Source organism: Ursus arctos, unplaced genomic scaffold, assembly GCF_023065955.2.
Source record: "Ursus arctos isolate Adak ecotype North America unplaced genomic scaffold, UrsArc2.0 scaffold_25, whole genome shotgun sequence".
In the NCBI taxonomy this organism is placed as follows: Eukaryota; Metazoa; Chordata; class Mammalia; order Carnivora; family Ursidae; genus Ursus; species Ursus arctos.
Window position 1 is genome coordinate 29,017,649 of NW_026622930.1, and position 23,580 is coordinate 29,041,228.

Below are 23,580 nucleotides of genomic sequence, written 5' to 3' on the forward strand. Positions count from 1 at the left end.
TTAAGAAGAGCGTGGTATAGTGGCTAACAGCACAGGCTTCAAACTTACTAAACTGTGTGAACCTGGGCTTACTACTCAATCTCCCTGTGCCTCAGGGTCCTCATCTCTAAAATGGGGATAATAATGGTGCCATTCTCGTAGGGCTGGGAGAGTAAAAGGGGTAACATATTTAAGGCACTTAAAACAGAGGCTCTGATTACTACTACTTACTCCTACAGTATCTGAAAAATTCACTGCATTTATGGAAGATTTTATACTGAAAGAGTTGAACTCAATTTAAGAACTGTATCTATCAATTCAGACATAGAAAATTTCATCAGATGAGAAAGGTTCAGAGAGTTAAGAAGAAAGAAAATGAGTAATGGCAAACAGACCATACTTTAAGATAAATGGTATCAGTTTTCCCTGTCAAAAAAGAAATATGAAGGTCTGTATTCTAGAAACCTAGCAGTTAATCTGAGCAGCAAGAATGTCTTCCCCCAGAAGCCAAACTCACCCCTTGTTCATCCAGTTTCATGAGTTGCTCTGTGACCTTGGGCGTGTTGAAGGCCAACCTCAGGCACTGGACGTTGAGCTCAGGAATCACGTGCTCCAGCACTTCTTTCAGGGGCAGTCCTCTGGCTGTCGAGTGCTTTGCCGTTGAGGGAACGGCATCCTCCAGGACTGAGCCTCTCAGGGTCATGAGCTGAAAGACAGACATGTGCTCCGATGACGGTTCTCGCTGTGGGAGGGGCGTAAATACATCGAATGCACTGAGGCCTAGGTTAAGGCGCTGCTGAGGAGCAGGGAACGAATTCTGAAGGAGAAGCCGGTGAGGGAGAAAGAATGAGGGGAGTGATGGAAGAACTCTATATACGAAAAGAAGCCAAGGCTTCCAAGACCCAGGCAAGTCCAAAGGAACTCATTATCAAGCCTTCCAAGGACACCTACTTAAAAACCAAATAAGGCATTTCCTTAAAGAGCTTGGTAAGATCAGGGCCTTTATATGGCTGTAAAATGCCACTAACCAAATTAAGCTATCCCAGAGAACTATCTGAAGCATAAATGCTCAGGATTTAGACATTATACCTTTTTTAAATTTTACATTACATTATTTTATGACACAATTATTTTACATTACATGATTTTATTACAAAATTTTATTACATTACATTATTTTATTATAAGAGATAAGGGAAAGGATAAAGGTTTAAATTTCATAACACCTTGCTGCCAACCATGAACTATTTATATCCCCAAATGCTATGACAGTAAGACCAGGACTGTAGCTGGTATGGCAGCATGGTCAACAGCACCAGAAATCACTCTAGATTTCCCCTTATTTCTTAGAACACTTTCCATTATTATGAAATATAAACATAACCAAAGAAATGTCTCTATGTAATGATGATTTGCTGGAGTAAATACGAAGCCTAGAGCAGTCTTAATTCCCAAAAAGTGCCACATGGCAAAGCTGTTACTAAACGTAAACATTGTATGATGACCTAAGAAAAAACCCCATCACACTGAACACCTTCCCATGAAGCTGGCAGGTCACGAGGCACGGGACTGCAGCAGGTGCGGCGAGAGCGGACAGAGGAGGGTGCGCGTGCTGACGGCCAGGGGTGCGGTGTACGAGCGTGAGAGGAAGAAACACACAACGGCAACTCGGAAGGCTGTATTTACTAAGAAAAGTGTAACCAGTTCAGGTCCTAAGAGGGTCCAAAGGCAGAATATGGGGCGTTGTGGCTCAGTGCATAAGAACAGGCCCTCACGGAAGGCATGGCACTAAAAAGGGGCCAGGAAATCGCGGGAGCACTCTGTAGAAGAGCATGTCAGAGAGCGAAGGTACTGAGACAAGGAAGAGGAGGATGTGGGGCGCAAGAGCCACCGCTCTGGCCCAGCTGGACGCGGGTGGGGGAGCTGGGGGGCGCGGAGCAGCAGTGTGCACCCGAGGGCGTGCACCCCGCCAGGCTCCAACAGGCAGCCTCAGACCTTGTCTGAATGGGGAACAGGACGTGTACCCTAAGGCGAACTGCAAGAGGAAGAAGCCGCGGGCGGACAGCACCGTCAGAAGGAAGCTGTGAGAGTCTCGGAAATCAGGCAACGGGGGCATGACAGACGGTTAGCAGGGAAATGGAAACCAAAGGAACAATCACCAGGGAAGTCAAATCTGTAACATTTGCCAACTGATGGTGAAGAGAAGGAGGGTAGGAAAAGCAAAATTTATCAACATCTTGCTCTCACTACGAGAACAAGGTACTATTCGTTTAATTAGTATCTTTTCTTTCATTTATAAATAATTTGTTTTCGAATAACACTTGTGTAAAAAACATCATTTTTCCTATGATTTAATACCAAATTTGACAGAAATGGTTTCTGGGGCTTTCTTTTGTGTTTTAAATCCTGGGAAACTGCTGAACCGCCCAGGTACTGCGTCTCTCCTTCCGTGAGTAACCTGTGCCTGGACACAGGAAGCTACAGAGGCTGGAAGTCCGCCCAGGAATGCTAATCGTGCACCACAGAAAGACAGCAGCTCACCCCAAGGAAGCCAACCAGAGGAGAAAAAGGACTCATTTTTCTATCTGGATCACTAGCATTGCTGATATTTTTGTCAATGATTTCCAGAAACAAGACAAGAATCCTTATAAGTCCCTGTGCACCTTTGCTTAAAAACACTCACATTCTGTAAGGTTTTGTTCATAAACTGTCAGGCTTACAAATATGTTTTTCTGTTTATGTTGTGCACTAATGACTTCTACTGAAATGAAAGAGGTAAGAGTGAAGTGCCTGTCAGGAGAGGGACGAACATCTAGAGATGTTTTCTGTCAAAGGACTTTTGTTAGTTAATTTTTGTGAAAAGCCTCATTAAGATATTACAGTTAAACCACATTTAAGGATGACTTTGATTAGAAAGGAAAAAGTTACACGAAAGCTAGGGACACTTCATTACATACACATTAGAGAGGAGAGGAAGGGCGAGCAGACGTACGATTCTAGGCATTAAGATGTGTAGTCAGTCCCGAACAACTCAGACAACAGTCCCCACCCACCTGGGGCTTAAATTCCAGTGCAGGAGACAGAAAACACACAAAATAAAAAGTACAGCACATGAGGTAGTATTAAGTGTTCATGAAAAAACAAAGCCTAGCATTAGACATGAGATGGGATGTGTGGGAGTAGAAATTTTAGATCCACTGGCCAAGGAAGGCCCCTGTGATTTATGCATAAAGGTCAGCAGAAATGAGAGAGCTGCAGCCAGGAGGATGCCAGGGGAAGAACAAGGCAGGACAGAGGAATAGGGAGTAGCCGAGCCCTGAGGCAGAGGCTTCAAGGTGGCCCCAAGGGGAAGGAAGCCAGAGTGGATGGTGTCCTAAATCAGCAAGGACACTGACTGGCTTTTACTCAGGACAAGGGAAACCTAAAGGATTTTGCACTGAGGAATGACAGATCTGGATTACATTTCTAAAGGATCCCTGCGGGGCTTATGGGTAGAGCAGGAAGAAGGGTTCTCAGAGAAAGATGATGGTGGCCTGGCCCCTGGCCCTGGCCCAGGCCGAGGTGGTGGGATGAAAGAAGAGGTTGTATTCTGGGCATATTTTGAAGACAGAGTCAACTTTTTTGCAGACAGTTTTGCTGACAGACCAGACTGGGGGTTAGGAGGCAAGGAAGAGAGAGGAGTCCAGTGTGACTTTAAGTTTCTGGCCTATACAACTTCAGTCACAGAGCTGTCACTTAAACATTAATATGAACATAAAAGTGATGACGGTGTCTTGAACCATAGACAACATCTGACATGGATGTTCCAGTCAAAGGCTAAGGCCAGGACCCAAGGGACCATCGGATGGGCTAGCAGAAAAAGGACCGAACTGTCACACCAGAGAAGTGGGGGGCGGGGGGGGGTGCAGGGTGAACACTTTGGGTCCAGGTAGCAAGGGACGAAAGGCCAGAGGTGGGAAAGGCAGAGCCACCAACCATGGCGGAGGGATCCCGGTCACTTAAGACAGCCGGAGTTAACGCCGGAGAGAGAGGAGAGACGCTGGGAGCAGATGGGGAAGAGCTGCAAAGCGAGCTGGAGGGGACAGTCATGGAGACTGGTAACAGGAGCTGGGGAGGAAATCCCTCACTTAGAAAACTCTGACCTCTGGTGAGACGGGTGGTAGGAACCGGTGTGGCTGTGGGAGGGGAAACAGGTGAGAACAGGAGGACAAAAACCCCAGAAGTCAAGTAATAAACAGGCTGACAGGAATCCAAGAAGCCAGAGAGGGGCAACTACCTGTGTCCAACTTCAAAAACAGTGTGTTCTCTGTGCTTTTCATGTTCCACAAACACATTTATCCTGCTTACTGATTAGCTCTGGTGTGGAGAGAAAGCACACTAGAGCACGGGAGCTCTTCAATTCTCTCTGGCCACTACATACAACCCGTTAGATATTGAAGTCATGCCTTTAAAAACCCTATTTTTAATTTCCCCGGAGTTCAAGCTGAGGAACGATTACTAAGTGAAGCCAACCCCTGGAACCTGCCTTGTAGTCAACGGGGGATATGAAGTAAACGTCCTATTTAAACTGGTTTCAAAACCATTATTTTTCAGATACCTCAGGGGGATATTAGGCATTAATGCACAACAACAATCCTGAAGTGAATCTGGCGCAGAAAGGCAATAATAAATTCGTAACTGGCACAACGGCACACATGTTTAGAAAGAAAACAAAGGAGAAACCTCACTGTCCCAAACTTGTTCATGAGTTTATAACAACACCACCACCACCAACAAAAACTGCTGTGTTGGCTATTTTATTTTCCTTTTCCTTTCCGAGCTGAGTTTCATTTTAAAATAAAAACTCATATATTATGTGTGCTTTGAGCTCTAAAGAGCCCCAAGAGCCGGTCTCATGCACAGTGAGGAGCCTCGGGTCGGCCGGGTCACTCTGAGTCTCCTGACAGCCAGGGAACAGGCCCAGGGAAGAGCCAAGAGGAAGTGGAAGACGAAAAGTCTCTTTCCCTCTTCTTGGGTTAAGAACTGTCCTCAGCAACAGTTTGGAAGAGCGAGCTAACTCTTGGGTGACCCTCTCTCATCTGGAGTCCGCTGGCCCAGTGCTTCCCGGCCACCCCAGCGGGATATGCAATATCCACTTTGGAATCTTGAGGACTCCAGTTTCCTCGAACCACACTTAACTGATGTATCTTTCTCCGAATCAAAACTCCCATTCATTTATTGCCTCTACCCAGGGGTCGATGGAAAGGAAGGGTCCAAATCTAACCACGATGTCCACCCCCATCAGCAGCAGAACCAATGAAAGGGGCTTTGTTCATCTAAGACGTCTGTAGCTATGTGCGATTACATTTAATTGCTTTGCTACTGAGACTCCTCACTCCACTCAAGCCTCAATCTTTCTGGTGTGCAACTTACCTCACTGGTTCTAAAAATTATTCGGTAGTTGTACGGAGATCCATTTTCCTTCGTTTCTTCTGGTTTTTCCCTTCGAATGCTCACAGCCACCGGACCAAGATTCTCATCAGCCCCAAAATAGTTCCAGTGTTCTTAGGTAAAATAAGACAAAACAAAATTAGAACATTTACACAACACTTTAAAAATGTTATAGTCTGCTTGATATTTAGATCACTCAGAAGTTATGTCAATAAAATGTAAACACATTTAGCAAATATTCCTCAGTGAGTTATAAAATGAAGACTAAGCCACACAAATTTGTGGTCTCAGAGGAGGTAACACTGAACAGAGGTGGCTTGTTGAGTGGTTTTGTTTTGTTTTGTTTTAAAGAGATTTGTGTTCTGTCTCTATATTCTACCATTTAAATAGGCTACATTGTGTGGGCTTCCTTGCCTAAGGGAAGGTTTGTGCCAGCACCTCTTAGCTTTTATTAAAAAACAAAAAGTAGAAAACAGCCCTACACCTGTTGAGAATAGAGTCTGAGGATTGAGGGCTTTCCCCCAGATTAAAAAAGACTTCCCAGGGGGCACCGGGGTGGTTCAGTTGATTAAGCATCAGGTCATGATCTCTGGGTCCTGGGATCAAGCCCTGCATTCTCGGCTCCCTGCTCAGCAGGGAGTCTATTTCTCCCTCTCCCCTGCCCCCAACTTGTGCTCTCTCTCAAATAAATAAATATCTAGAAAGAAAGAAAGAAAGAAAGAAAGAAAGAAAGAAAGAGAGAGAGAGAGAGAGAGAGGGAGGGAGGGAGGAAGGAAAGAAGGAAGAGAGAAAGGAAAAGAAAAAAAAAGGAAAGAAAGGAGCATAGAAGGACTTCCCAGAACTGGAGAGAGGAGAAAGGTCTGTGAGTCACTGAGCCACACTTTCTCCCAGCAAGAGTAGGGTCTACGGAGGAAAAAGCTTCTAAGAACCCTTAGAAGACAGAAGCCAAGGCCCAGGCCTCTGGGCCTCACCAATGGTTCCCATTCACTAAGCATTAGAGGCATCCTGCAAAGCCAGGAAGGGCACGTTTAGGCTGGAAGAAGAGGTCTCCCCTGGGTAAGCAGTGTGGCCAGATGACTGATGATTCTGGGCCCTTTCCTCAACATGCTAGCACTGCACAAGACCCCAAACCTTAGCACAACCTGGGGGGGTGGGGGAAAGTCTCCAAATGACTGGTGTTGAATTCCTTCCTCTTCACCCGATGGAAAGTCAGGATCAAAATTAAACTAATTTACAGAAAAAAAAAAAAAATGATATTCACTATACACTAAGTATACACTTCTTTAAAAAAATTAAAATTGTTGATACATACGTGAGATGCTCACAGATGAGGAAGTCCATAAAACACAGAAATATATGAAAAGCTAAAGTAGATAACTTATTTTTCAAACCTCCACAATACTTTACATTGTCCTAGCTCATTTACATGTGACATGGCTAGACGACGGAGTCATGACGTGGTAAGTTATCCTCATACAAAATGCATGAATTTGATAATACATGTTGTTCCCAAATAAGATATAAAAGCATTTGAAAATCCATGAGAATAAGAAGAAATAACGGCATAAAATGCCTAATCAGGTGGTTTTAAAATTTAGGTAATGCAGATGAAGATACTTTGCAATACTAAAGAGTGATTACATAATCATTCAGTGAGGGCTCTCGAGAACCTTATCATAATCCATGGAAATTCAAAATGAAAAAACCGCCAGGGGAATATAGGCAACCACCGTCCATAGATGGGACAACTGAGAAGCAACCCAACAGACGTCACGCAATTCGTGTCCAAACACTCATGGACACTCTAGAGCACAGCACGTGAGAATCATCACACTCACAGGCTGTTCACGCTTACTTTGCATATCATTTGAATAAAGCCTGGTTGTCTGCTCTTCAAGCTCACGGCTTTAGTTCAGAGGTGAGAGAATTCCAGCTGTTGACAAAGTCCAGAGTGTAGGGCGGACACAGACTTGCATGCAGACAGCGATGTGACAGAACAACGGACAACATGGAAGAAAACAAAGGCAGGAGACAGAAATCGTATGACAAAGTGGATGAGAACTTAGAGAAAAACAGGCCAGCGGGCTGGGGCCATTTACTGAAGGAGCACCTGAGCGACTCAGAGAATGTTTTCTTACCGCAGCACAGAACGACGTGTGTCAGAGAGGAGTGAGAGCCCCGTGCGCTACACGCTGTTCTTTGCACTTTGTGGACCCGACTGAAATCCCACTCTCCAAAAAGTCTACGAAGTCCTCCCCCACTCCCCACAGGCCTCAGGAAGGGCAGGTGAGCTCGCCAGTCTCCGCTGCTGGAGACGTTCAGGGCTGCCCTGGGTTCACGGCCAGGGACCTCAGCCGCCCTCAAGCTCATGACCTGAGCTCCCCTTCTCCGGAGCAGATACTGCAAAGGTCCTTTGTTCTCGTTCCACCTCCCCCACCCACCTTCTCCTTGGTCTCGGCAAATGACAACACTGTCCACACCACAAGGAAGATAAAGAAGCCACGTCAGAAGCAAGCATCCTCACTATCCACCATCATACACACAAACTGACCTGGATCCAGACTTTCGCTTCCTTTTCTTCCCAATCCCAAAACCATCTCCCCCCCAATTCTGGCCTCCACTCATTCCACCTTCCCTGGGACTCCGATGCCTTCCTTGATTCCCCTCTTCAACTTCAATGTCTCCCTCTCTACTTCCTCATTCCCATCACCACTGACTCAGGCTCATGTCTCCATTATCTTTACATGTAAAACTTGTCCTCGACTCCTTATTCACCCTTTGGGTTCTCTCCTCTGTCTCTGCTTCTACTGGCAACTTCCGGAAAGGGCTGCCTAGCTCCTCACCTTAGAATTACTACAATCTGACTCTCATTGCACAGCCACCAAGGACAGCTTTCTGTCTTTCCTCTCTTTCTTTTCTTTTTTAAAGATTTTTGTTTATTTATTTGACAGAGAGAGCACAAGCAGGGGGAGCAGTAGGCAGAAGGAGAAGCAGACTCCCCGATGAGCAGGGAGCCCGACGCGGGACTCGATCCCAGGACCCTGGGATCATGACCTGAGCCAAAGGCAGATGCTTAACTGACTGAGCCACCTAGGCAACCCTCAATAACAGCTTTCAAGTGACAACAAATAGATACTATGGGTCCTTCTCATGCTCCAATTCTCTGTAACATCTGGCACAGATAATCATTTTCTCTAGAAACACATTTTCCTCCTGGCTTCTGTGGACCACACTTCTGCACACTGTCCTTCTGCCTCACTGGCTGTTCTTACTCTGCCCTTCCTCTTCCCATTGCGAATATTCCACCCACGCTCAGAAAGAACTTCTGTCACCTCAAAGTCTGGGTGCCCACTATAGATGTCTCACTCCCCCCATCCTCATCGATGGAACTCTGTCCGTGAGCAACTGCCAACATGAACTCATTACCATCCACAGAAACCTGCACAGCTCTCTGCAGCCCCAATTTCAACAACTGCTACCACGTTCACCCAGCTGCTCATGGCAGATTCCCAGGGAATTCCAGCTCCTAAACAGCTCTCAAATCTACCTACCTTCTTTCCCACCCCACTGCCACTGACTTACCCTCATCATCATCTCCCTGGATGTCTGCAGGTCTTCTGACTGGTTTGCTTTTACCCAAATCGTTCACATAGTAGCCAGACGATCCTTCTAAAATGCAGATCTGACCATCACTATGAAGTTTTAATGCTCTGGCTTCCCAAGGGTCCTTGCATACTTTCCATGCCTTCCCAACGGCCCTCTGAGCCTGTCGTGAGCCTATCACTCCAGTTCCAAGTCAGATGACTCCATCATCCTTCCAAACCCACTCTTCTGAATTTTTCTCAGTTGCTCAAACTTCACTATGCCCTTTCTCACCTAAAAGACTGCCTAGAACATTATTCCCACAGCTCTACTTTATTTAAGTCCCCTCACTCTGCAGGTCTCAACTGAAATGCTATCGAGACATCCTCTAAAAAGTGACAACACTGGACCTAAATCAAAGTGCATTAATTCCAATACTTTGTTTTAAAGTAAGAATTCATAAAAAGACAAATTATTGAAGTCAAATAGTTCATGTATTTCAAATAAAAAAATTTAGAAATATTAGGACACAAAAATATAAATTCATAAAAATATAAATATTAAACATTACCACTTAAGTATAAATTGGCAGATAAGATTAAAATAGTGTTATTCTGAAAAGAAACTAAACCCTACATAAAACTGAAGAATGTTCACAAGACAGAAAAAATCTGGGTGGCTCAGTCCGTTAAAGATCATTTAAAAGCTTTCTGCGTGTCATCATCAAATCCTGACCATATTTTTTTGCAGTTTTTCACAGCTACTAAAGAAGTACATTTATGAGTTGGGGGAATGTTCATGAGACAATTATAACTAATTTCTAATACTTTCTTCAGACTCTATCTTCAATCCCACCTCTGGTTTGGTGACTCTAGGAAGAGCTTTTTAAACTTCCATGTGTATCTGTGCAGAAACCTCGATTTTTTTTTTCCTTGAAAAAGAGCTCTAGCTATTGTTTCCAAGAAAGCACTTCCATTTGTTGATCTATTTCAGTTTCATCGGGGTAGATGGAAATCCTGGTCTGGTTTCTGGTGTTAACTTCAATACTATCATGATCAGACACTGTTCAAAACGTCTTTACACCTGAGTGAGAATTATTCTCACAATAAAAGCCTTGTTTTGGGGTGCACTGTCCCTGTTTCCTGCTCCCGAGGATTACAGAGGTCTAGAAACATACCCACTCTACACGAACATAACTTTATTCAGTTCAAAATCCTAATGCAGCGTGTCACTCTCTGGCAGATGGACATTGGTTCGGTCTATCACCTTAAATTGAATTTCTGAGTCCTTAAACTTTGATCTCAAAACATAAGGACTGATTTTTTTTTTTTTTTTAATCAAAATACCAGCCTTTGAGGGGTATCACCTATCTGGTCCTTCTGGCCAGTCTTGCCTCTGCCTGTCCTTCAAGCTCAGTGGACTCAGAACCTTCCTCCGGGCAGCCATCTACCTGCAGGCTTTGCTAGCGGAGTTATCCATCAATTGCAGAGAGCTCCTCCAGCCAGACCCACAAATCAGCTTAGTCTTTTACAGGAATGGAAGGGGGAAAAGGGGAACAAGGGGGAGTTGCAGAAGATGAGGGTTACAGAAAGGCTGGAAGCCTGTGATGAGAGAAATCAGGATGATGAAGTCTGAGGGAGAAGAGGGGAAGGGAAGAGGAATTGGATATTCAAGTAGGGTGGATAAATTGACTGATGAGGAGTTGAAATACAGGTATCACGCCACCAAAACTAACGACATTCTAGCGCCAGCATGCTGGAATGCCAAAACCCACTACTGCAAACACTCTATCAGAATGATATAATGCAGGGAAGTGAGGCACTTCGCCAAGCATTCTATCTAATATTCATGTCCACCATGAAAATATAGGTATTTCTCCTTTTCTACAGATGTGGCAGCTATGATTTAGAGAGAATAAGTTGCCGCCCAGCCACAACCAGCAAATAGCGGTACCAGATTTCAAACACAGGATTTTAACCACTGATTTCAAAGCTCATTTTTTTAGCCATTTTATGTTAACATCATCTTCCCAGAAATTTCTGAAATTGTATTTATGAATACAAAAAAGTCCAATAAAATTTGATGCCGAAAGGGATTAACTAACCAGATCATGCATAAAGAAAGCTTTATTGGGCTCAAATTGCTTAAGTAGCCAGAAGGGCAATTTCTACATTTTGTGCAAAAAAACCGGAGTTTCGATTGGTTTAGTATCCCCAGAAAAGGTTTAGATTATTTAAAAGCATCTTAATCAGAAATCTCTGAAAATATCTAAAATCAGATTTTTAAAAAATAAAGCACTTGTATCAAAACAAAACCTTTATGCCTTGATGTGCTGTAAGTCAAGGCTCCCTTGTGTTAAAAGGGAGAGATATTAACGTTTTATCCATCTATAGTTGGTGCCCCCCCACCTTCATTTTCCATATTTAACACCTAAACAAACGTCTAGCCTGAAGTTTAGTTCTGGTTCCTGAGTTTTAACAAGGAGGATACCAAGAATGCCAATGAGTAGTTCTGCCATCACTAGAACATTCTGCATAAATAACTATATTTTTGGTTGACATCTTTATAATAATAATTTCACATTCTGATCAAGGGGAAGTAGTAAGTAGCTCAAAGCTCCAAGTAATTAGATCAAGTACTGGCACATCACTGGTTATGAACTGTGTATAAGGCAAAAAAAAAAAAAAAAAAAAAAAAAAAAAGGAAAGAAAAGAAAAGAAAAAAGAAAAAAAAAAGAAAAAGAAAGCCTAGTATTTTATCTGTAAAAGGGGAAGGGAAAATACAATCACAGGAGTTACAGGGTTCAACCAGCAATTTTGGATGGTTTGCGTTGGTCTTCATGGTATTTGCAGACTCCGTACTAACACTTCAGTTGTACATTTCTCTAGGGAGACCAGCATAATCTGCACTGTGCAGAATTAGGAACAAAAATACATTTTTTTATAAATAATTTGAAAAGTTAAAGTATTTCTTTACAATTGTTGAGAAATTTAAATAGGGAGAACAGACATGATAAACACAAAACAGAGAAAGAGAAAGAAATGAAATGTAGCTACTATCTCACACCTCACAAACCAGCATCCCCATTTCTCAAGTGAGCACCGGTGCTCGGTGGAGCGGTCACACTCCCACTCTGCTGTGGCATTGTGAACTGAGACCAGCCATTTCAGAAAGCATCTGGGCAATACATGCTAACGTCACAAAAACGTTCATATTCTCATCTCAGTTACCCTAATCGACTAGGCAGGAGGAAAAGCAAAAACCCTCCCACCGTCTCTAGAAAAGGCATCGCAAGTCACTGCAGAAGGGAACACTACAGATAGGAGTGCTGAACACAGACTTGGGCCACCCTACGTGTCAGCAGGTCAAAGAATGCAACAACCGACAATTATTTCACCATTTTCACCATTTTAAGCTATATTTTCCCAGAACAGTCTACTTGGTGGGCTACAAGCGTGCCACTGGTAGCGCCACGGACCTGAACTCGGACCCTCTGTGTTTCTATCAGGCAGAGAATCCAGGGGGACATGGGAAGGCCACTCGGTGTAGCACATGCTTCTGCAGACCTGCTCCTCTCTGCCTGTTGGGTTCAAGTTGTTCAGATGTTCTGCTTTTGTGCTACTTGTTACATCTTAATAACACTAATAACTAGCTTAGAGAGGACAGATCTAAAGTTAGGAGAATTAAAAAAAAAAACAGAAAGAAAGCAACGGCAGCATATTCTGCTTTTAAAAAATGAAACACAGGTTTGGCAAAGTAGAGTTAATAAGAAGCCAACTTTTTTAAAGAATGGCTCTTTCCGAGAAGTGCACCACTCAGATATTCTCAGTCTCTGGTCCCCAAAGGGCTCATCCTAATTATAAGGGTGGAGGATCCATGAGAACTGCATAGCCCAGGACTTTGCATCATAATCAAAAGCAGGTCAGAGTAATGGATGGGGACATTTACACAGGACTGGCCACATGCCAGAATTCTATCCCAGAGCACTCCACTAAACTTATAATTATTGTTGCATAAGAGTAATTGTGCACATTTATAAAGTACAGAGTGCTCTGAAGTTCCAATTCTTTTTTTCCATAGGTAATTCTCAAAAAGTAGGGTGGTCTACTTGCCAAAATTGCTCGAAGTGGTGGGGCTTAAAAGGGCACGTGACTAAGCAGCCCTTAATAGCCCCGTAACTTGCCAATACAAGGTAGACTCAATATGAAGTTCTGTTGACATCAATAAATTGCATCGAAATGATTAAAGGAAAAGAAAACACAAAGAAAACTCTATTTAAAACAAAGGGAAAATAAAGAGTAATAGAATCAAAATGGGGGAATTTTTACTGGTCATTATCTGTTATATTTTTAAATATTTTTAAACATATATTCATATTTTAAAATATTTAATTATATTTATATATTTATATTTTATATAAATATATATAATATTTAAAATATATTTATATTTTAAATATTTTATATTATAATATAATATAGTATATATTTTTATATTTCATTGGTCATTATCTATTATATTTTTTAAAACTCAAGCTCACTAGGGATTAAAAGAGAAAAATATTTGGGGCCTACAGTAAGTGTTCAAAAATATAAACTATAAATATTCAAGTAGGCAAGAAAAAGTTCAACTGTACAATCTTAAACATATTAGGCGGACCTTTCCGGTCTACACTTTCTTAAGCGCAACCTGGCAATAAAAATCAGGGTTCCTGTAAAGTTCACACCATTTGACTTACAGGACTCTACCTTACGGAAATAACTGGGTATGTGGGGGGAAAGTTACATAACAAGATTTATGTATGGCCAGAGGTTTTTAATCCTGTCTATGGATAGAAATTAGGGGGCCCACAAACTTGAATGAAAAAAATATATAGCTTTATTTTCATCAACTTCTAAACAAAATATGGCATTTCTGTCAATGATAAATGTAGGCAACAAACTACAGTACTATTAGCTGTACGTACATGTGACTTTGACACCAAAAGAAACCACAGATATTTTCATGTCATAGGACAGCTGCTGCAGACATATCCAAATGTCAATCATGCTCATCGCTACTTTGAAGTTCTCAGGCCTGATACTCACTAGATCATTTTGTTAACACAGAAGAAGAAACATATTTACTGGTATGTCAAAAAATTTCAAACACTTTTGCAATTGTATTTTAACATGCTTGGTTTGCTTTGTATATTTATTTTATGCACTTAAAAACATTCTAATTTGAGTAAAAAATTATTCTAAGGTGACTCCATAGGTTTTGCCCAACTGCCAAAGAGGTCAAAGAGGAAAACAAAAACAAAAACTTAAGGATATCTGATATAAACATTATGTATAATAATGAAACCTGGAAAACCTGAATTTGCAACAGCTGGAAAATTTTTTTTAACTTTTTTTTTTAATATTTTATTTATTTATTTTTCAGACAGAAAAAGAACAAGCAGGGGGAGTGGCAGGCAGAGGAAGAAGCAGGCTCCCCGAAGAGCATGGAGCCCAATGTGGGACTCAATCCCAGGACCCTGGGATCCTGACCTGAGCTGAAAGCAGATGCTTACCTGACTGAGCCACCCAGGTGTCCCTGGAAAACTTTAAATAAATGATGGCACAGTCAATTATGGAACCATGAAAAAATTTATATACTGTATCTAATGATCCTATCTTACTGAAAACATGAATAGGCATGTGTTCAAAAGATGAAACAAAATCACTAGTAATCCCACAAGATTAATTTTCTAATTTTCTATAATTACTAATATTTCTGTAATGAATTTCATATATGTAACTTCTATAATGGGAAGATTTTTTGAAGTATAAAAAAATGTATTTGTTTGCAAATGGCCAGTGAGTATAAAAAAACTTTAAAAGGCTGCATATTAGTGTAACTCTTTACTTTTAATGTTAACCCTAATTCAAATGCCAGCTTAGGGAAAAAAATGTATTTAACATCCACATGAGAGAAATTACAATGAAGCACCCATCTCTAAATCAACTTTTTTATAAACAACCTTTGTCCCTCCTTACCAGGGATACTGCAGCAAGAGGTCTTCTTATCTAAAAATGCTTTTGAAGGATCTGGAATAATGTCCCTAGGGGTGGCCAGAAATGCAGTCAAGAGAGAACTCACTGCTGCTCGGGAGGTCAGGGACAATGCAGTGTGTGTCAAAAAATAGCACAGCCCACAGACCTGCTGGCTGCCCACCCCAGTTGCAGATGTCGCTTCTGCTGATGCTCCTCCGCCGTCAAATGCTTCTCTTTGACTTGAATGCATCTGGGTGGCTCTGTCAGTTAGCATCTGACTCTTGATTTCAGCTCAGGTCATGATCTCAGGGTTGTGAGATCGAGCCCCATGTCGGGCTTCTTGCTCAACACCGAGTCTGCTTAAGGATTCTCTCTCTCTCCCTCTGCCCCATCACTCGTGCTCTCTCTCTCTCAAATAATAAATAAAATCTTAAAAAAAAAAAAAGATCTCTTGCTGCCCTGAAGATCAGATGAATGGCCTCCATGTACAGAGGAGGGGCTCCATGAGAAGCCCAGGAAAGGAACTGATATGAAAACGTGACTACTGCTCGAGCACCTGATTTAGGAGCTCAGGATGAAGGGTTCACTGGGTGTCTAAAGTTATAAGGAGGTACACATTTGGAAGACAGGTGAGACAGGCTTTAATTTTGCATCAAGTTGTACTGAAAGAATAGAGCTCAAGAGCCCTTCTTCCCTTGACTCAGCAAAGAGAAGAGCGTATGGGGATCTGTAAGCATGGCAGTCACTCTGATGCGCTTTGATACAGGAAGTTGGGGAAGCGCTCCCACTGCCCAAGTGGACGGTTCCTATGCTAGCTACTGTAACGGACTGCACCTGAGGTGGGTTGGTTTTTTTTTTCTTTTCATCTTTACTACTTTATACTTAGAGAAAAGCTGCAAAAACGGTACAGGGAGTTTCCATAGCTCCATGACCCAGCCTCCTCCAATGCTACCACCTTCTGCGACTCCTGTGACTCCATATGGTACAATTACCATGATCAGAACCAGGAAATTCACACTGGTACAATCCCATTAACTGATTTTATCCAAATTCCACCAGGGTTTCCACTGTGCTTTTTTTGTCCCGATATCCCGTTCAGCCCTCCACGGGGTAGTCATTTCTCCTTAGTGCCCTGCAGTCTGTGACGGCTACTCGCTCTTCGCTCGTCTTTCATGACCGTGACCCCTTCGCAGAGTATTTCCCAGTGCACTGGGGTCTGCCTGCTGGTCTCAGGTGACTGCACTGAGGGTGTGTACTCTGGGCAAGAGAGCCACAGAAATGATGTCACCTCCCCAGTGCATGATTTCCTGGGGTTCAGGGTATGGACCTTGGTTCACTCCATTCAGGTGGCGCCTGCCAGTGTCTAGATTTCTCCTTGCGCTTTATAAATACCTTCGGGGAGATACTCAGATTATGCAAATCCTGCTTCTCCTCACCTGTCACTCACTGATTGTGGCATCTATCAGTCGTGTCTAATACGGTTTACAATAGTAAAATTCAGTCTCCATACGGGTGTTCTGGGCCTGTGGGGACCAGCTGGTGGTCCTGGTTAATTTCTACTAAACCACCATGACCACACACAGACTTGTTTGTGGTCTCATTTCCTGAAAAGAGAGGAAAAGGAGCTGCCACATATTATTCAGGGTCTGCCGTGGAACACGAGGTCATGCACACAGAGGGCCCTCGTCGCCTCTCCCTGATGCTGTAAGTATGGGACACGCTCAGCTCAATAAATCTTAGACTTCACATCGCACCGAACGTTCATTCAATGGCGGAAGCTTCACGGAGCCTGCCTTGGCTGGGGTCCTGGCCTGCAAGGCGGGCTCAGACTGGTTAGGAACCGGCGCGTCGCCGGAAGCACTGTGCAGAAACAAGGGCACGGGGCGACCTGGGGCAGCACTGGGGGCAGGCCCACGAGAGGCAGGAGCCGGTCAGGGGTCAAGAGAGGAAGAGAACACAACACGCATGCATGCAGGTGGACGAGGAAAGGCAGCTCCACGCGGGAACGGAGCACGACAAAGTCTGCCCCACGCGGGCACCCCTGCGGGTCCCATCCCGCGCTGTGGTCACTGCCCTCTCACGGCCCGGGGACATGTCTGTGGTCGCACTACTGTGTCGGCACTAGCCCTCAGTGCTGCCTGTCCACGGCCGGCGAGGCCTGCTGGGGAAAGGGACGCACAGTGCTGAGGGGAAGCCTGCCGCCCACACCAATCCTCCCAGGCCTTTGTTCATAAACAAGATCGCCAGACAACTAAGGAAAACCCATAACGGCATGAGAGAGAAAATGAGAAAACAGAAAATACAACCGAGAAGATACAGATCAAAGAACCGAGGAGAAGAGATTTCAAATGAACAGCAATGGAGGAATGTGGGATATAAAAAGGATAAGCTATTATCAGATATAACTATAGAGAAACTAAAATATTGAGATCCTGGGGATTAAATATACAATTGCTGAAATAACTGAAAGGCCTAGATAACAGAATGCAGAGAGGTGCATACCAATCCCTTGTCCAGGAGACAAAATTGATAAATACAGAACAGAAACAAAAAGAAATTGAAATTACAAAAAAAAGCATGGAGGATATATTCAGAGGTTCGCCATCCAACTAAATGGACTCCAGAAAGGGGGGGGGGGGGGAATAAACTGCAGGTTTTTAAAACTATTCAGAAAAAAATATAATGGTTGAATTATTTCTCATAATTCTCAATTATTTCTCATAATGCTCAAATGTTTCTCATTTGTCTCAAGATCACCAATGGCAGACTTTAAACACCATGAAGACAGGTGCATGTGCTTTTGTTCTCTGCCAGGCATAGCAGCTGGCACAGAGTAGATGCTTAATCAGTACTATTTAATGAATGAAGATCTAAATATGTACTTTTTTTTCCTAGTAAGCTCTATGCCCATCGTGGGGCGTGAACTCATAACCCCTAGGTCAAGGGTTACATGCTGAGCCAGCCAGGTGCCCCACGTGTACCTGTTGATTTTTTTATATTTATTTATTTTTAGAGAGAGAATGGGCCCATGTGAGCAAGGGGAAGGGCAGAGGGAGAGAATCTCCAGCAGGCTCCCCACCGAGCACAGAGCCCGCCTCCAAGCTCTGTCTCAGGACCACGAGATCATGACTTGAGCTGAAACTGAGAGTCAGATGCTCACCTGACTGAGCCCCTCGGGCGCCTCTACTTTTGATTTTTAAAACTACTTTAAAAATATGAAGAACACTCTTGTTAATACTAAATAGGATAAGAATTTGTGTGTAAGATATAGAAGATTATAAACCAAATTATTGGAATTAGGAGAGGGATTACTTTCTCCACTTCCGTATTACTAATTTTTATAATAAGCATATGTAGAGTTTGTGTGACTTGTTTATTGTCAGTGTCCTTCACCCTCCATCAGGGTGGTCTCTTCTGTTTACCATTCCAGTGCCCCACACCTTGCCAAGCACGATGCAGGCACTCATGCTTATGTGGCAGCCATGGACGTGCGACACTTGGGTCTCCCTTCCAGAAAGGGCTTGCAACCGATTTAGCCACAAGAAATGCAATTAGTTGAAGTCTCTGGCTGTAGCATCTTTGGATCTGCTAGTTTTCCGATCCAGCCACTTTCTTCCTGGCAGCCCCCATGCACAAACAGAGCGTGCTGCGGCTAAGAGGGCCTGCACACTAATGCCCAACACGGGACTCCTCTAAGCTTATTCTTCATGCCACTGGGTCGACTATGACTCTGTTAGATCTGCATCGTGGTTTGAGGCTCCCTTGTCCAGTTCTGCTCCTTTCCTTTCAGGGGTCACATCTGCATCATGGACTGAAGGCTTTCCCTGCTCAGTTCTGCTTCTTCCCCTTTCTTCTGTCCCAGACATCACCCCCAAGCCCCAAACAAACCACTTAAAAGCCTATACTGTCTCAACATTGGCTTCTCAGAACTCTCAACTATTTGTTACAGGATTAAATTTATGATATAAATTTACACGGTTGCAAGGTTGGATTTTATTTGGCAAAGGCAAGAGGTTGGATTTTGAGTAGGGCAGACTAGAGATGGAGAGACTAAGACACCTGGTCTAAAACTTGGGCAAGAGGCAATGGGGGCCTACAGCGACCGCACTGGGAACAGGACACAGAGAACAGGAAGTGAGCAGCAATCTGAAGGTAGAGTCAAGGGGCCCTCCCAACGGTCGGAGGTGGAGAACAAGGGCAGAGAGGCATCAAAGAGGCCGCAGCGCTTCAAAACCAAGCGACTGATGATACCAGTGGCATTTATAGCAAGAGTGCAGTGATGAGGGAGATTCGTTTAGGGAGGAAAAACTAAGTCAGCATTTGTGTGCAGGGCTTTGAGTTGTCAACACGACAGCCATCCGGGTGGAAGCAGGCGACAGCGAGAAAGGCAGCTAGGGGGCGCCAGGGTGGCTCAGTCAGTTAAGCTTCCAACTCTTGATCTCAGCACCGTCTTATCTCAGGGTCTTGATCTCAGGGGTCTCAAGTTCAAGCCCTGCATTGGGCTCCATGCTGGGCATGGAGCGTACTAGAAAGAAAGAAAAGGAAAGAAAGAAAAGAAAGGCAGCTAGAACAGAGGAGAAAGCCTGGGAAGACAGGGATGTATTTGGATAGAAGTGTTATGTGTGCTAATTATCTTTTCCAAAGAGAATTTTTTTAGGTCATTAATTATAAAGGAAATATATAAATCATGCTGATGAACTAGAAATCAAAGACGCAAGTGAAACAATGTGTTAATAATGAAGGTTGTATAGTTGAGAATCAAATGTGGGTGTGGGAGCTGACGTAAAACAGGAGACACAGTCAACAAAATAAGCAAACCAGTACAGCACACCTATCACCAGAGAGCAGCCATTCAGTAGCTACCAGAAAACAAGTCCTGGCATCACATTCTAAAATAAATTTCTCACATGGAACTTTCCAAAGGGGCTAAAGAATGACATAATGGGCAACGCTTCATCACCAGTTTTATTGCAACAACAAATTCTGTTTTTATATGACTGGATCTTAAAAAGACGACCTTGAATAAAGTCAAGTGTTTGCGCAAATGTGGCCTCTTACGGTTTATCTTGATTTAAAAATAAAACAGAGGGAGGAACAGCTGAGGCACATACCCTTTTAACCAACTTCCGTGCAGCTCCGAGTTGAGATGGCTCAGGTTATACAGTATCCTGAGTGCCTTACAGAGTCTAGATCAGTGTTAAAATTCGGGAGATCACAGCCGAGAAAGAAGAGGACCATTTTCAAAGAAGCAAACATGCAAACCTTCAAACCTAATGGCCTCCTTGCTCCTGGAAGCCTGAGAAAAAGACGGTAGCAAATCACACTTCTGGGTTAACTAAAGAAGGTATTTAGTGCCCAAAATCTCCCTGAAAGGACTACCTAAGTAGAGAGATACCTTCAAACCAATCAAAGACAGTTTATGTGATCTCAGTAAAAAGTAAAAAACAAGGGTATTGAAACAATGAATTATTATACATGTATAAGATCTTTCCCTATTAAACTTAGCCAAAATTAACTGTTAAGTTCAAGAACACAGAGGTTCAGTGAAGCAGACTTGCTGGCTTATCACCTCCCTGAAAAATAAAACTGTCCACATCAAAACACCGAACAGCATAATTATCCTTAAAGAACTCTGAACTATAAGACAACCCAATTTTTCTCAACTTTAATGCTGCAATACTTACAGGAGGATTAAAAAACAAACTATACACAGATTTCCCAAACAAGCTTAGCTGGACGGTGTCCCTGATGATCTATACACGACACAGTACAATCCACTAAAACTTCACAACAGCTACCTGACCTCCTCTAACAAACGCGACCTTCGAGACCAGCTCTCCATAGTAAACTGGAGACTAGACCAGAGTGCTGAACTGTCACTCCCAAGCGCACAGGAAGTTAAGGCATACGTTCTAAAGAAATGATGCTAAAGATGGCTGGTTATTTACCTCTCACCCTCTTATGAAGAAAACCAGACCCTACAAGAGCAACTGAAATCCAGCGATCAACAGATAGTTCTGGGGCCCGGCACGCTGCTGGAACTGATGTGTGTGTGCGCGCGTGTGTGCGTCCACACACGTGCGTGAGCAAGTGCAAACGTGCGTGTGGCGGGGTGAGGCGAGGTGGAGGACGAGGAATTAACAGTACAAACAATTAAACCTGATGGTTTAACGTTATCAGAAAAATAATTAGATATACAAGCATTAGGAGCGGGGAAACTATTTAGACGAGCCTCAGACCAGATAATGGCGGTTTCTCCCGGCCCCTGGGCAGTAGGGAGAGGCCTGTCACTTACACAGCACCTCCAGTCACTTTGAGAGGGACACCCTGCCTGGCATAGAGACTAGCCCATCAACACTCTTGACCAATGGAGCAACAAACACCACTGCCGAGACAGTGGGTCTCTCTTTTCCATAAGTGCATCACTCTGAACGGGATTCAGGGAACACCTGCGTCGCAGACAACTGCACACTCGGTGCAAAAGTGGAGAAGTCTTGCACAGCCACAGAAAGTGAGGAGGGCAATGGCTGGGAAAGCGCCTCCTCAACAAGCCATGCTGGCTCCAGGCAACATCGAAACTTTAACAGTTTTCTCCACTTACAAACTTCCTGGGTACTTCAATCACGGTGACTAGCTAAATAAAAACTAAGCACAAAACACGTATATGGACTCAAAGGGAGATTACCCTATTGATACTAACGCTATCCTACTGCCTGGTTTGGGTCCCTGTAGGAAGGCTATGGTCGTATCACAAGCACTCATCGCAATGACAGCTTCACCTCGGGGTCCTGAGAGCATTAAGGGAGGAAGTCCGTATAAGACACCAACTAAAGACACAATAAATGTTAACTCTATTATTCCTGTCATTTAACCTTGGGTGTGTCCAGGCCAGGGCTTACGTGGTGTAGTCAGATATCGTCTACAACCTATATTCCCAAATAATGACACACGTAACAACAGTGTGATATCAGAGCGACTGCAGTGTCAGGAGCCCAATATAATTAAGTTTAACATATACTGCTGACTGTAGAGTCTACTGATGAAAGAGAATCCCGCCCACCCCGAGACTTAGCCACGTGAAGTCGGGAAGGCATGAAACAGCAGAATGGCCAATATCTGGTCATGAAGAGGCTGGACTGAGTCAGCCAGGCCAGTAGCACTAGACCCCGATGCACCTGCCACTGATGTACTCCTTCAACAAGACGACTGCCTTTCCGTTTCTGATCAGGAAAGAAGGAGTTAGCCCACGAATCTCAGCGAATCGAGCTGTACAGTAACAATTATAAGAGAATACTTTGTTTAGCCATATCCTATATGGTGACTAAGTATAGACAGATAACTTTTTAAGTATGCAGTTATACATTAGGGGGCTTCATTTCAGCTTCGAATGAGGTTACTCAGAGCCCTAATTTGCTGTTTATTATCATACTGTGACGAATGACCTGCCTGATTTGAAAACTCTAAGTTGTGTGGCCCAAGAAAACACAGCAGGAGCTCTGAAACTGGCTCCCACTGGACTGACTTCCTGGATTAACTACTGCTCTGAGTTCCCTCTGTCCAGCACGATGATGAATGCCCAAGGACACGGGCAGGCCATCTCCAGGGCCACACACACTTTGTTCCCACCAGCTGGGCTTCAAGCTGACAGAGTCAGGTGGTGTCTTCCCAAACCTGTTTATGCCAGTCGACTTGTTATTGTAATTATGAAATTTAATTAAATATTATGAAAGCTGATGGAATAGGAGTATAAAAGATAAATCTTGTTTCTATTAAAAACTAAGCTGAAGGCTTTAGAAAGACTTAATAAAAGCAAGTCATTAAAAAGAAAGCTATTGGATTAGATGTGGGCAAGACAACTATAAAAAAGGAAAAAAAATGAAACCTAAGATTCTGTAAGACTGGTTTGCTTTGCTAGTGTCTGTTTTATATTGTTAATACCACGTAAAATTCAAAATAGTAGGATCACTGTTAAGGAAAAACCCTCGGCCTCACAAGAGTTTGGCAAATCCATTTTTACATATTTTAGTGAAAATAAAATATATTGGGCATGTATAACTTTTAAAGATTCCCTACTCTTAACTGGTATTTTCAATTAACCCAGTTCCAATTATGATGGGTAATGGTATTTTCCATGCTTCGAATTAGAAACGACTTTGGATTAGTGGCTTTTAAATTTATGAAGTGTTAGGATCTAAGCTGGAATCCTCTGGAATATAGATGTCCAAATTTTTATGCCATACAAATTTCTACCAGATTTAAACATAAAAACATACGCTTTCCCTTCACTCTGACACAGCAGAGAGAAGGGCCCAGTGGTTAAGAACACAGCGCAGGTGAGACACTTCTGACGTGGAATCCAGACTCCCACACTACTAGCTCCATGCCAGCTGAACCACCTACATCCACTAAACCACGTAAGCTCCAGTCTTCTCATCTGGAAAATGCAATCATTGACGGTACCTACCTCAGTGGGCATTTTGAGGTTGAAAGGAGAAAAATGCAGGGCATATCAAATACTTACTGAGAGTTCCTGTTACATAATAAGTGCTCAAAAATGTTCATTAATATTTTA

The 23,580-nt window shown here is 43.3% G+C and overlaps 1 protein-coding gene across 16 annotated transcripts in view; it reads right to left on the reverse strand.

The window, feature by feature from the left end:
* SIPA1L1 (signal induced proliferation associated 1 like 1) overlaps positions 1–23,580 on the reverse strand; it is a 446,735-nt gene that overhangs the window by 105,024 nt on the left and 318,131 nt on the right. For all 16 annotated transcript variants that reach the window (XM_057318467.1, XM_044391372.3, XM_048219779.2 and 13 more), the window contains 2 exons: positions 5,392–5,522; positions 497–685 (listed from right to left, as the gene is read on the reverse strand). In XM_057318467.1, coding sequence (XP_057174450.1) covers positions 497–685; positions 5,392–5,522 — 320 coding nt within the window. The remainder of the gene's footprint in view (positions 1–496; positions 686–5,391; positions 5,523–23,580) is intronic.